At 38.5% G+C, this 15,198-nt stretch overlaps 1 protein-coding gene across 1 annotated transcript in view; it reads left to right on the forward strand.

Annotated features, from left to right (window-relative positions):
• The window catches only part of gli3 (GLI family zinc finger 3), a 119,217-nt gene extending 105,522 nt beyond the window's left edge, over positions 1-13,695 (forward strand). Inside the window, exons 11-15 of the mRNA XM_057322795.1 lie at positions 5,005-5,154; positions 5,374-5,538; positions 6,023-6,316; positions 9,251-9,638; positions 9,720-13,695. Of these exons, the coding sequence (XP_057178778.1) occupies positions 5,005-5,154; positions 5,374-5,538; positions 6,023-6,316; positions 9,251-9,638; positions 9,720-11,995 (3,273 nt within the window). The 3' untranslated portion in view covers positions 11,996-13,695. The remainder of the gene's footprint in view (positions 1-5,004; positions 5,155-5,373; positions 5,539-6,022; positions 6,317-9,250; positions 9,639-9,719) is intronic.
• Positions 13,696-15,198: the final 1,503 nt, after the last annotated feature.

The raw sequence follows: 15,198 nt of genomic DNA on the forward strand, positions 1-15,198 counted from the left end.
TATATACATATACACAACGCACACACATACATCGTCTAAACACAAACAATCATTTTGGAATCAATTATTTGCGATTAATTGATTTGACGGCATTGATTAAAGGTTGGGGAAAATGAGAATCACCCTCTCTCTCTTCAACTTTCTTATTCTCTCGACACTCATGGTGGTTGTGTCTGATGGTGGCGCTGTGGGGTGGTCTACGTCAGTGTGTGTGTATATGGTAAGAGTAGCACTTTTAAGCCGCTCGCTGCTCCTCCCTGTGCTGGGGGAGATAAACTAGACTGAGTGGAAGGCAGACCCCTCACTGGCTGCTGGCAAGCACCCTTTAATTGGTAAAATGTAGATTTTTTTCTGATCAGGCGGAGGATTAGACACCTTATCTGTCTGAAGTATCTTATGTGGAGATGAAAAGGCTGTGCTGAATTGCACATGCCAATTTCCCCCCACACACACATATATTACTATTGTTACTCTTCATACTCACACTCTTGCTCTCCGTCTTTTTATGTCTCTTGTCAGTTTTTTTCTCTTTTTTTCACGCACTGATGTGAGAAAAAAGAGCATGATGACGATAAACGCTGTTGCGGGTCCCAGAGCTTTGTGAAATTTGTGTGTAAACCGGCTGGTTTCATGCATGGCTGCATTTAAATGGCGCACGGCTTAGAAAAACTAGCCAGATAAGAAGACAACACAGATGAATTTACAAGAGCATAAAGAAAATTAGGGCAGTCATGCATTTGAGCACTTTGAAAAGGCATACTGTAATATGAAAGTAATATAAGTTGGCTTGGACTTCATATATACTGTATATATATTCAATATTAAATCACTAAAATCGTTGATGATTGTATGCTTTTTAAATAAAAATATAATGTGATGCATAATAATAATAATAAAGTTTTATGAAGTCGAGATCACAAAAAATAAAAAAATTGAAATCTCTATGTGGTACTTTTACTGTATATGGCCTTTATAATGCAAATAAGACAGGAAATTCAAGCAGCTTCAGTACCAAAATGTATTCAAAACGTACTTTTTCAGATATGAACATCGAAGTGTGTAAATTGCTTAACAGTATCAAATCTGGACTTATGCCCCAGTGTACATGTTTGTATTTGCATGCATCAAACAAATAAAAGTAAGCATGTTGTTCTCGAATCTCACAGTCCCAGCGGTCGCTGCGCTCTCTGTCATAGTCCTGCAGCGTGGCAGGCCAAAGATGAATAGATCGCTCCTCCGGGTGGCGCATGTAGCATCAGCACCTGTTAGTCTATTTCCCTTGGCTTTAACTGCGCTCGCTTACAACAACGCCATCCTCCGCTCAATAACCATTGCCATTACATCAGGCCATTAGTGTCACCCCCCCAACACTTTTCTCTCTCTCTTCCATCCTTTTATCAGCGTCGCCGGGTCATGCATCACGCTCGACAGCATTAAGCTCATTTGTACAAGTGAGTGTACCTGCATTCAGGGATGTGTTGCAATCTCTCTCCGCCTCTCTTTCTCCGCGATATCGAACGGCCGGCCCGGCAGACGGATCACATGCCACAGGGATTCCCTCTCAGAGCGAGACATAAAAGGGTTAGGGTATGAACCAAATGAATGGAAAGATGAGTTTTTATGTGAAGTGGTGACATATATTCATTCATTCGAAGAACAGTACATGTTGAGTCTTTACCTCAGATTTAACCTCTGAAGATTGCCACAGAATGTAAATTATTGTATACAAAATTTTGCAAATTCCCTGCCTGGTATGTACAGTATTTATATTAAAATATATATATAAAAAATTAATGTGGTTCATTTTAAATTTAATGTTCAAATGTGGTTAATTGTATGGTCATTCAGCCACTTATGACAGTCTGCAGGACGGTGTTCAAATTCTTTGTAAACCTACATACAATAGTGGCCAAAACTAATGTCCAACTTTGAAAAATGAATGTATGCGGTCTTTATTTTAATATACTATCAAAGATGTATTGAAAACTTTAAATGTGTATTGTGTAATTGAAATATAAATTGAAGCTCAGCTTTGGGAGGAATCAAGGAGGCTTGGCAAAATATTACATACGACATATTCACAAAGTCCAGGAAAATTACAAAAAAACGAGAGAATGAAGAAAATATTAACATCTAATGAAAGTGTACTTTATTTCCATTGAGCTGTTTGCTTTTCAATGCATTGTTGTGTAGACTAAAAAGAATCCTGATACATTGTATAGTTTAACTTTCCAAACAATTGGTCAAAATAATAATTTACCAAATATATACCTTAACTAAGTTTAGCGTGTTCTCCATTTTGTACCATACACCTCATATTTTGATGGTTAATGGTAGAAATTAAAGTCAAATATTGTTTAAATATGCCTTCTGGATATTACTTTTGGCCATTACTGTATGTGTAAATCTGTAAGAACGTTCTCTTACAAAATGTAAAAAGTATAAATTTGAAATAAGACAAGACAGCTAATAGATTTATTTAAACTAAAGATCATTAATTGGACCATTACTCTCAATTAAGATTCTCAACTCGACCCTAATCCAGAAAACTCTTTTCAGACTGTCTTTGTCTCAAAGGAAACAAGGTATGAATGACAGTCCAACTTCAACGTCTAGCGATGTAGAAGTGCAAATACAAAGTGCGCACACACACACACCTGTGCGTGTTCCTCACCCAAACTCTGGAAGTTTGGCTAAAACTGCGGCGAGGTGACAGGGAGGGCTGTGATGCAGGCCGTCTTTGTGTCATGAAGAGGAATAGAGGATGAGCTCCAGTCTCTGTCTGTACTGGCACCTCTCACTCTTTTTTAGAAGCCGTTTCACTCTTTCCTTTCTTGGACTTTCTGCTGTCATTCTAGTCTATCCTCTCTTCTGCTCTGTACGTGAGGGAAGTCAAGTCACCGACTGACTTTCTTTTTCTGTTTCGTCTTTCTCTTTCTCCTCCTCGCCTTCATTCTTCTCTCTTGGCCTGTCTGTCTGTCTGTCACATTTTTTCCTGTCTCTCCGAGATCTTTCCATCTTTCTCTCACTTGGAGATGTTCAGTTGCTTTGGAATGCATTAATGTTCAGGATATTGTGTCTGTCCCTTTGAAATCCAAAGGCTTCGGGACAGGAAAAGCACTCATAACTGGCGCACGCTGTTGTCTTTGTATGGATGCCAGATGTTGACCTCATGTGCTCGGTGGTTTACATTAAAGTGTGTGTTTTCTTTTGCCCTGTTGGTTGTGTGTACTACAGCCAAATACGCCAAAAAAGGGGTTACGTTGAGAAAATGAAAGGGACCAAGGCGGAGGCCGCATGTTGAGAGAAAGATAGACAAAACACAACAGGGATTTGATGTCTTGAAGGAGAGAGAGAGGGAAGCTGCTAAAAGTGAGAAATGGAAAGTTGAGGGTGATATTGAGGTTTGGCTAAAGTCAGAGGTGACAGTATCTACAACAGCAGTGAATGAAGGTGAAGGGATACAGTTGGAAAGCTTTCACTAAACTTCTCATATTTTTCACCCACCACCACAAACACACATCCCCCAAAGCCTTAGATTGAAAGTTGCCACAGCAGCACAACTGTCAGCACTTGTCATGGCAGGGGCATAGGCCTACGGTGATGGGAGGTGACAGGGGTTTATTTGAAATCCGGTTTAAATCGGACACTGAGACTCACAAACCATGAGCTAACCCGACGCGCTCACAGCCGACCGAGCAGAGATAAAGAGAGAGAGAAAGGGAAGAAAAAGAAATTGAAAGATAAGAGAATATTGACACATGAATGAGAGTGAAGAAAGAAGGAACGACAAAGAAGGAAAGAAAGGAAAAAATAAACTTTCATGATCTTTTTATTTACAATCGATTTTGGATAAACATTAATAAAATATTATAAGAAAGAAAGAAAGAAAGAAAGGAAGAAAGAAAGAAAGAAAGAAAGAAAGAAATAAAGAAAGAAAGAAAGAAAGAAAGGAAAAGAGAGTGAAAGAAAGAAAAAGAGAGCGAAAGAAAGAAAGAAAGAAAGAAAGAAAGAAAGAAAGAAAGAAAGAAAGAAAGAAAGAAAGAAAGAAAGAAAGAAAGAAAGAAAGAAAGAAAAAGAGAGCGAAAGAAAGGAAAAAAGAGTGAAAGAACGAAAAAGAGAGGGAAAGAAAGGAAAAGAGAGCTAAGAAAGAAAGAAAGAAAGAAAGAAAGAAAGAAAGAAAGAAAGAAAGAAAGAAAGAAAGAAAATGATAGATCATAGATGTCTGAATGGTTTCACTGTTGATACAGATGGTTATGTAGTCAACTTTAAGTTTCCTTAAAGACTGCTGCTGTTGACCTCTTAGAAACAAAGACATTTCAACTTTAGACATCTATACCTAAATTCTAGTTTTATGATGCACAAATTGAAATCGTGCATAGATATTTAATGACTCCGGGTGGGTTTACACATTAAAGTAGGATCTCATGTTGGGTTCACAGACGGCTCTGGACAATTTAGTGATCTTGAAGCCCCCTAGTGGTGATAAATGCCACTGCATATTTGAACAAAGTACCTAAGAGTTCTTATTGACAGTAGCAGTTTTATTGAATAACAGTAGCAGGTGAAGCATATGGGTAGTTGACAAATAAACCGTAAATGAGTCCTATATGGTGTGACATACAGGTAGTAAAAATTTAGGGGGAAAATTAAGAAAAATCTTTCTTATGCTATTTTATATTATAAAGATAAATATTAATATAAATAATAAAAACAGCTTGTTTTCTAAATTTTTGCTATGTCAGACCATAGGACACATTTACGGTTTATTTGTCAATTGTAAAAATATATTAAAAACTGCTGTATATGGGTAGTTATACACTACCCACTTTTCTTTTTCTTTCTTACTTTTTCTTTCTTCATCACATTAAAAATGATATACATATTTGTTGTTGAAGTATATGTATTATGTAAGCAAGCAATCGTCAAAGCATAACACACATAGTTTATAAGAACATCCCATTTGTATGCACTGATATTAACACAAACTTTTTTTCTTTACAGCATATAAATAATGACCACATCCACGGAGAAAAGAAGGAGTTTGTGTGTCGCTGGGAAGAATGTTCAAGAGAGCAGAAACCCTTTAAAGCTCAGTACATGCTGGTGGTGCACATGCGCAGACATACAGGAGAGAAGCCACACAAATGCACGGTGAGCATTGCATTTAATACCGTCTGGCACGGCTGCAGTTAATAAAAAGCAGCTACACTGCATCTGTTTAGTGTTTCTTTGTTTGCAGAAACTCCAGTAGGTAGGACATCTATTGTTCTGGGCTTTGGTTAAGAACTACCCGCTGCAGTAGACTTGGTCTGTCTCAAACAAAACAATCTGTGCATGACACTTGTGGGTTTTGTTTCTCTCTCTGTGCAGTTTGAAGGCTGTTCAAAGGCGTATTCCAGACTGGAGAACCTGAAGACACACTTGCGCTCGCACACAGGAGAGAAGCCCTATGTCTGCGAACATGAAGGCTGCAACAAAGCCTTTTCCAACGCGTCAGACCGAGCCAAACACCAGAACCGCACACACTCCAATGAGGTAAATGCACACACATGCACACACACAAGTGCCGTTATATAGCCAGGTATTTAGGTTACAGTTGAACCAGGGTTAATATAGATTTACTTTTTTTTTGTAGGTGATTATTTAAATATGTTTAAACTTACTAAATGCTGCCTAATCTTGTAGTATTTTTATCAAGTTTAATAAGATTAATAAAGGTGGATTATAAAATAATTAATAATAAACTATATATGAAAAGCTAAAATTAAAATGAAATAATAATGTGTATAATAATATATACTAAAAACAATATAAATAATAAAAATAATGACATATTAAATTAAATAATTAATTAAATAATTTTACCAAATGTTAAACATCCTTTTTATTTTTATTTTTTTATTATAATTTATTATAAAAATGCATTTATAATTTTTTTTTATAATAGCAAATACAGTAATTAGAATTAAGTAATTTACACCATTACATGCTAATGTTTTTCTCACTCTACTTCTTTCAGAAACCTTATGTGTGTAAAATCCCCGGTTGCACTAAGCGATACACTGATCCCAGCTCTTTACGGAAACACGTTAAGACTGTCCACGGTCCCGAAGCCCACGTCACCAAGAAACAACGGGGGGATACTTACCCTCGACCCCCAACACAGCCCCGAGAACCTGGAGGTAACGGACAGGGCCGGTCGCCTGGGCAACTTCCCCTTGGAGCTATAACTGACCAAAGGGACTATAACCACGCTACCTCGAAACAAGACGAATGTCTACAAGTCAAGTCTATCAAGACAGAGAAGCCTATGGTAAGCCTCCTTCCACAATGAAAATATCATTCATGTTCATTTGTGACCCTAGACCACAAAAACTGTCATAAGGGTCATTTTTTATGTATTAATATGTAAACATCACCTGAAGCTTTCCATTTACAGTATGTATGGATTGTTAGGATAGGACAATATTTGGCCGAGATACTATTTAAAACTATTGAATCCGAGTGTGCAAAAAAATTAAAATATTGAGTAATCACCTTTAAAGTTGCCCATCAGAGGCGCTGTAGCAGGCCGTTGCTAAGAAGAAACAGGTTTGTTGTAACGCTCTCTATTGGCTAACTGTTGTAATGATGTTGTGGAGAGTAGATGAGCCCAGAAGCTGAAGTTCTAAGCTTTACAAAGATACCAAACTTGAGTGGGTAATTCCTAAGAGCGGGCAGCAGCGAGCAAAGTTCGTAGGCGTGTTTCATGCCATTTTTGTTTGTGATTTTCCTGCATCAACTCACAAAAAAAGTTATGATATATTTACAGTAGGAAATTTACGAAATGTCTTCATGGAACATGATCTTTACTTAATACCCTAATGATTTTTGGCATAAAAGAAAAATCACTAATTTTGACCCATACAATGTTTTGTTGGCTATTAATATTCCCATGCTACTTATGACTGGTTTTGTGGTCCAGGGTCACATTTGTGTGTTTAATAAATTGAAACTTCTCGCTTTTTTGTCATACTAATGTTTACTCCAAACTTCCTGTTTTGCGCTTCATGATTTCTTAACTGCTCAGCTAACACTTGCTTACAACCAGGTGCATCTTTGCACGATCTCTTTAATAACTGAATATCTTTTTTGTCCGCTACCTAACGCACAACTTGTCCTCTCTTACTAAGGACAGTGGGTGATCAGGTGAGAATGGTGATGTCATTGTTGGTCTCCTGCTTTCTCTTTCCATTCTTTTTCATTCATGCAAGTCTTGACCATCTGGATCAATTTGAAATCATCGTTCTTTCTTCAGTCATTGGTCAGCAGCATCATATCATCGACATAATTTTAATGGTGTACAGTGGTGATAATTCCTTATTGTCAGCAGTCTTTTGATAACAGTGTTGTAACCTATTTCTATGCGATCGTGTAAGTATTATCTGCATAAGCTTGCATGTTAGAATTACCTGTGATGATTCTATATGCATTTGCAGCTGTAACTGCAGTTGTGGTTTCATTGTGTGTTCAGATTCTTTCTTCAGCTCAAATGGTTTATTGAAATCATAGAAAACATATACAAGCTTTCTTATACCGCTACAAACAACAATGCAGCTCATTCATGAGAAGACATTTTTAATCGCAACTCACAAAACAATCTCATTTGAACCTAACAGCCTTAAAGTAAGACCATTGTTCCTGAAATTGGGGCAAATGCGCTTACCTCTACTCCCAATGCCGGATATTTAGTTCTGGCATAATGGTGATTTAAAGGCAACCTGTTTTGCACATCACTGATTTTAATTTAAAATGTTAATTTAAGATTTTACTAATACATTTTTTAAATCAAACTTTGAAAATATTATCATAAGTTAATGCACCATGAACTAACATGAACAATTGCATTAAATAAATGCTGAAAACTATATTGCTCATTGTTAGTTCATGGTAATTAATGCATTTACTAATGTTAACAAATACAACCTTATTGTGAAGTATTACCTAAACCAGTCATCGTCAACTGGCGGACTGGAGACATTTAAAATTTGGACTCTTTCAGTTGTTTAAATTGAGCCACGCGTCTACACAACACAGAATCACATCACGCGTACTCTCAGGAACATTTATGTAATTGATCTTTTGTCGCTATATCCTGTGATATCTCTTAGCTATAAACGCGCTTCATTTGACCCTTTCCGCTCCGCGTGTGCTGCTTTTCTTTGTCTTTGTCTCGCATGAAGAGCAGCAGACACTATTTTAACAACACTAGTGCAGACACGCAGAGCAGATAAATGGAGACACAAGAGTAAACAAAATGCAGCAATATTAAAGTATTTGTTTCAGTCAGTCTGTTTACTGTTTGCTAAATGTCTCCAACCTTTCAACCAGATTTGCGATATTTTATGAACCATAACGTTTTTATCTAGCCTACATTTATCATTAGCATTATTGATCAGCATGTAAACATTTGTGTCCCTGTGAAAACCCAGGCTAAAGTCTCATAAACAAATGAATTATTAAATAACAAGCATCAAAGATTAATTTCAAGCATTAACTAAAATTTTGATCTTTGAAATGGCATTATTCAGTCAATATTGAAGATATTGTTGTTATATTTTCACAGAATGTTCTGTAGGATGATTTTATGTAGAAAACAGTAAAAAGACTCGCTGGGTTTTCACAAGCAGGATCACATTTTGTTCTAATTGGGAATTTAAAGATAGAAGTAGTTCTGGTATGAAAGACATGGAAAGGATAATTTAGTAAGTAACTTTGTTTTTTGTTTATGATGAGAGCAATTTAATTCTTACATTAAATTTGTTGTTTATAGCTTTTTTATTTACAAATATTAATGATCAGACTTAAGAGGGCATTCCCCTAAAGCCACAGAGCCTACAATACATACATACTGTGGATATCAAAATATAAAATAAATGGCCTGATGAAAGATCATACCTTTTATATATATATATATATATATATATATATCCAAGTGGGCTAAATTGATTAAATATTTATTTTTTGTTATTTAAAAAAAACATATTGTCCGGACCTCCGTTTGGAAGAAAGTATAAAGACTGGACCTCTTGGAACTTTAATTGAATACCCCTGACCTAAACGTTTCCTTTGGCATGACTTCAACATTGCATTTCACTTTCCTCATTACGTTTCATCTATAGAAAATGTCCCGAGTGATGTTGTGTTACCTTTCAGCAATAAAACTGAAATTTAAGATTCACGGTATTTGTTTTATCTCACCTTCTAGACGTCTCAGCCAAGCCCTGGCGGTCAGTCTTCATGCGGCAGTGACCAGTCCCCCATCGGCCCACATTTCAGCCGTGGAGTCCAGTTTGCTCTGAGCAGCTTTGGGCTCGCAGGGGAGGTGGCGGTACTCGAGGCCCTGGAAAATGAAGACGAGGAGGATGAGGAAGGAGAGGATGCCCCCATCATGGACTCTACAGTATCCACCGCAACAGCCATAGCGGCAACACTAGCTCTTCAGGCTCGCCGAAATGTGGGACGACCCCTGCGCTGGATGGAGCACGTTAAGATGGAGAGGTTAAGGCAGGTTAACGGAGCTGTGTCTAGGCTAGGACATCTGTCCCCTACACCACCCCCCAAAGGCCAGGCCCTGCCTGCCCTCACAGGAAAAGGTGCGTCTTTGTTTTACAGCTTTTTCCACATGGGTTTTAGGCATGACTTATAATTATAATTTCATCCTCTCTAATTCTCAGGTTTATGCCTTGGTAGGAGTAGTGCCATGGGGGCACCAGCGCCCCAGCCTCCTCTGCGTCTCGAGCCGTCCAACACGGAGCTGACCATGCTGAATCTGCTTCATGAGCGCCGGGACAGCAGCGGCAGCACCACCAGCTCCGCCTACCTGAGCAGCAGTCGTCGCTCTTCCGGCATCTCCCCCTGCTTTTCCAGCCGCCGCTCTAGCCAGGCCTCGCAATCCGAGCACAGTCACCATCGACGTCTCCACAATCTCAGCGCCACTGACTCTTATGACCCCATTTCCACCGATGCCTCCAGACGCTCAAGTGAAGCAAGCCAGTACGGAGGAGGTGGAAGTTCATTCGGGGTAATGCATGGTGGAAACTGGAGTGGTGGAGGTATAGGAGGAAGTGCGATAGGAACGAAAGGTGTTCTTAACCTTACCCCAGCTCAGCACTATCACCTGAAGGCCAAGTATGCAGCTGCTACAGGTGGGCCTCCTCCCACACCCCTACCCAACATGGAACAAATGAGTCTGAAGTCCCGTCTGGCTATGATGGGAGATTGCCAGGACTCGGGTCTGCTCACGTTGCCACCGCTGGTCAGGCCACGTCGCTGCAGTGACGGCACACACGGGAGTCCCACGATATATCAACGAAGAGGACTTTACCCTGGTGAAGGTCCAGGAAATAGTGATAGACGAGCCAGTGACCCCGTGCGGAAACGGGATCCGAGTTCTTTTGGCTTGTCAGAGGTACAGCGTTTCAGCAGTCTGAACAACATGAATACATTACCTCATCTAGCAGGAAATCATTACTCAGATGAAGGAGATCTAGGACTGAGCCTGCAGAACTACGTCTATCCAGTTGGCAGCTTGCAGAGGAGTCTGCACTCTCCTTGCCCTCCCAGCATCATGGAACAATCAGCACTTGAGGACTTGGCCGTAGACCAGGATGATGGTCTGTTAAATGCAGATGAAGACATCTTGCCAGATGACTTGGTGCAGTATCTCCGCTCTCAAGATCAAGAGTTGGCTCACATTCAGGAGAATATTACCAGTGATTCCAATCCCCACAGGTCCACTTTTAACCAAGGTACTGCAGTCGGACAGAATTTCGTCAACACGCAACAGAAAGTGCCAGAAGGTACCAGAAAGGATGTGATGCCTATCCAGTGGAATGAAGTGAGCTCTGGCAGTGCTGATGTTCCTCCTCCCAGACAGCAACCTCAAAGGTGCGGGAGATGGTCGGACCACAGTGGCATAATGAGCAACCCCTTCGGTCGCTTTGGGAACATGGTTGTGCAGCATCAACAACCCCACATGGATTGTGTAGATGATCACTTGACCCTTCATAGAGGCGGTGTCCAACATGTGGAAAATGAGAGCTCTGGATCCAGACATCCAGACCAGTATCAGCAAATCACCAAGACAACCCAACCATCATGCAGGATGAATCCAGGTGTTAAGAGTCAATCTTCCTCAACATCCCAACTTGAGTCAAGGCACAATTTTGGTTGTCCAGACTTCTCTCGCATCTCCTTAGGGCCGATCCGTCCTAACTGTTTCCAGCAGGCAAGTACGCCGCAAACCCAGCTCCAGCCAAATAACACCTTCACACATCAAATCAGTGGTAACTCCACAATACTGCCTCAACAGCCCCAGCCTCCTATGACCCACCCACCAGTCAACAGCAGCCACAGAGGTTTCTCTCAGTCTTACTCCACTCAACAGATTACAAACAATCATAATCCTCAGTCATGCCAGCTAAAAATAGTAAGGAATGGAAACAGTGCCAATTGCTCCCTTGCAAACCAAGTTTCAGGACTGAAGCTTGAAGCGAACGATCATATTCAGACCAATGCTTGCTCTTCCATCCAACAACAACACTTGGCATTTATTTCCGAGAGCTTTGAATCCAACTCATCGTCTTCTCACAACATTCTGCCGTCATGTCTAATGGAGTCCTTGACGACAGAAACTGAAACACCTTCCGAGGCTCTTTTGTCTCCTGGGGTTGATCAGGTGACCAGCACGGTAGATGGCAACCCGGGTGTAGGTTTGGATATTTGCTCCATTCTTGAGGATAGCTATGAGCAGGGTAGTCTGGTATCTGATATTATTAGTCCCAGTGTTTTTCAGGGTCTGTCTCGGACGACCTCTCGACTATCTACCCCACGTCTTTCAGCTGTGTTTCACAGCATGCATCCAAGCACTAACAACATGGCTATCGGTGACATGAGCTCCCTCCTCACCAGTCTCGCAGAAGAGAGCAAAATTCTAGCTATTATGCAGTAGTTGGTGACTTCCCCGCCGCAATAAAGTAGAAGGACGATATACGTTGTGCATGTAGTGTAAAGGAAGAGAAAGTAGTTTAATAGGTGATGTTGTGTTGGCACACAATCTATTTTGAATCTGCCCAATCTTCCAAGAGGCAGCGACCAATAAAACCATATATAAATACAAATATATATTATAAAAGTATATATAAATAGTTATTCCATATCTGGAATAGAGGCTATTTTAAAAGCCTTTGTTTTATATTGCTATTGTGATGACAGCAGGAGACATTGGTCTTCTTCACATGATATTAAAACAGTATTCTGTGTATTGTTTTTTGTTTTGTTGTACACTGTTGCTAAAAGTGCATGTTATTTTTTCATGTCAAGTGTACACATTGTCCACTAAAGTGAGTTTGTTTGCTCATGTATTGTGTACCTTTGTTTTTAAGATGATGTGGATTCGCACACACTTGATTGTCATCAGCTCAAGACTGGGTCAAGTATCATTCTTAGCAGGCCAGGGGTCTTAAATGTCTTAAACGTGATTTCGAAAGTCTTACCAAATGTTGTTTTGACCAATTATTTCCAATTTGTTCAATTGAACCCAAACAGGAGGGACCATTATGTTATGTATAAGGGTACGACAAGTGTGGAGCTGATAACTCTCTATCTTGATTTAGCTTGACTTGTATATAAATGTTGATATCGTTTTTTCTTTTTTTATATTGTAAAATTGTCATATTTTTCATGACTGGTGCTGACCGTAAGCCGTGCATTATGTGACCGTTGTGGGGGAAAACATTGTGGTAATTTCAGTCAATCTCAACATGTTGCTTTATTGCACATTGAATTTAAATTTGTGGCCAAAATGTGTTGAAAACATTGGTAACGTTTCTTGTTTAAATGTATCTATTTTATGTTGTTTTTATTAAAGTCAGTTGTGTGCTGTTTTTGTCACAACAGTGCAGTGAAACTGTAATGTGGAATATCATTTATGTCTTGGTTTTGTCTATTTTTTTTTATAAAAAAAACTCTACCTACACATTTATGATCAAAAACTGAAAGACTTATGAGTACCAAGACACACCAAGCTCTTACAAGAGCTATAAGATTTTTAGCAGTATTAAAACTACCCTGCAGTTTCTACCTGCATATGTACAGTTTTTTAAAGGCGTACTCTAGTAATGAGTTTATGATTTTTTATGGTTATATCAGTTTTTTGAAGTTGTGTACCAGTGTTATGTTTATGTTTTTAAGGTGGTATAACCCATTCCCAGAGGAAAGGACTAGAGGGTTTGGGCCTAAGGTATGTGCCTTATGAATGCCTCTCCAAACAAAAGAAACACTGCCAATGTTTTTAAGTAATTACAATAATAAAATGAGTATGAATTTGTGGCAGGAGTCCTATGGCTTAACATGTAACATGCAACACACGTTCTGCTGGTTGGGCATTTAGTTTTTTATTACATTTAATTCTGTTTTATGCTTGTAAATACATATTCATTAAGTAGACTGTAGTTAAGATTTTAGATGGCGTCAGAATTAGTATAAAAATCATATAAAGCAGGTATATCCCAATGCTCTGTTTTCAGTTCAAACAAAGTGATAAAAATGGAGTCAAGGTGCCTAGCACCCTCAGACTGGGAACAGAATATCAATGCTCTTTTTATATCAGATTACAACAAATGTTTGTATGGTTTTAATAAAAAAAATTTAATGAGGGCTGTCTGTGTGCTTTTATTTTAGGAAACAATTACTAAGATACAGTGATGAATATTTGGTATTACTGGACATTGAAGGTGAATAAATTGCCACCTTGGAATTAGAAGGTTCTGTTCTGAGCAGTTCTGAGCAGATATCGAGCTTCGAAGTTTTTGTATTCCGTTTTACTTTGTAGATGGAACCTATTTGTTTTCTAAAAAAAGTCCCAAAATGTACACAACGTAAATAATAGAATAAGCTTCACATAATGTAAATAAGTTCTCACAGAATAAGAATAACCTAATTTTGACAAAAATGTCAAACCTTAGAATACCAAGGTGATTAAATATGCCCATATCATACTAAATAGTGCTGTGTAAAATACTGTATATAAAAATATTTAATGCACATATAAATGGGCATTCAAACACGAAAACACAACAGAGAGATAAACAGATTTGCAGATCTGTCCACTTGTGTCAGGTATGCCTTTGTCCACCTCTAATAATACATAAAATAATATATTATTATATTATATTGTATATATTATACAAATATAATATTTTACATACAAGCTAATGGCACAATTGAGAAATTTTGTAGGAAAGAAAAAGTAAATGAAAAATGATATATAATCAGAATCAGAAGAGCTTTATTGCCAAGTGTACTTGCACACACAAGGAATTTTCTTTGGTGTTGGAAGCTTCTAGTACAGACATTCAACACAATGACAATACACATATAATAAGATTTACAGTCTAAAGATTCTAAAATATGCATATATAAAATAAAAGACTGTTGTACAAAAAATGGGGGATAATAACATATAAGAGACATTGTACAGGGTAGTATATAGTAGAATATACATATTAACAGATTGTATGTACAGTACACTTGTGCAAATGGATAATGTTGTAAGTAGAGGTAGTGTTATATACATGTAGAAATAAAATGTAGATATAATAAGGCACTATAGTGCACAATATAAGAGTAGTGAAAGTGGAATATTGATTTTAAGGAGCGGTTATCTGTTTAGGAGGGAGATTGCCTGGGGGAAGAAGCTGCTTCTGTGTCTGGAAGTCTTGGTGTTTGGTGCTCTGAAGTGCCGGCCAGAGGGCAACAGTTCAAAAAGTTTGTGTGCAGGGTGTGTGGAGTCAATGATGATTTTTCTTGCCCTGTTTTGAATATGAATATATTCTACATGACACATAATCTCATCATAATCCCAATGTAAAAACCATTACATAACTTTTGGATAGGTCTTGCTTAAACGTGAAGCCCCTTAAGCCTAAAGTGTGCAAATTGTACAGGGGGAACGTAATCTGACATCTGAGAATATGTCAGATACTGTTCCCTCTGTAATCCATTAGATAGAAAAGTCATGTGTGTCTCACATTTACCTTGCCGACTTTGAACATCACAAGAAGTAAGTTCCCAGAGTTTTAGGCTGATATCACTTAAGTTTTTCCAACATAGCATGAGAATGTATTCTGAAAATTAAGAATGTTGCTGTCAGAT

This window comes from Triplophysa rosa, linkage group LG23, assembly GCF_024868665.1.
Source record: "Triplophysa rosa linkage group LG23, Trosa_1v2, whole genome shotgun sequence".
Taxonomy (NCBI): Eukaryota; Metazoa; Chordata; class Actinopteri; order Cypriniformes; family Nemacheilidae; genus Triplophysa; species Triplophysa rosa.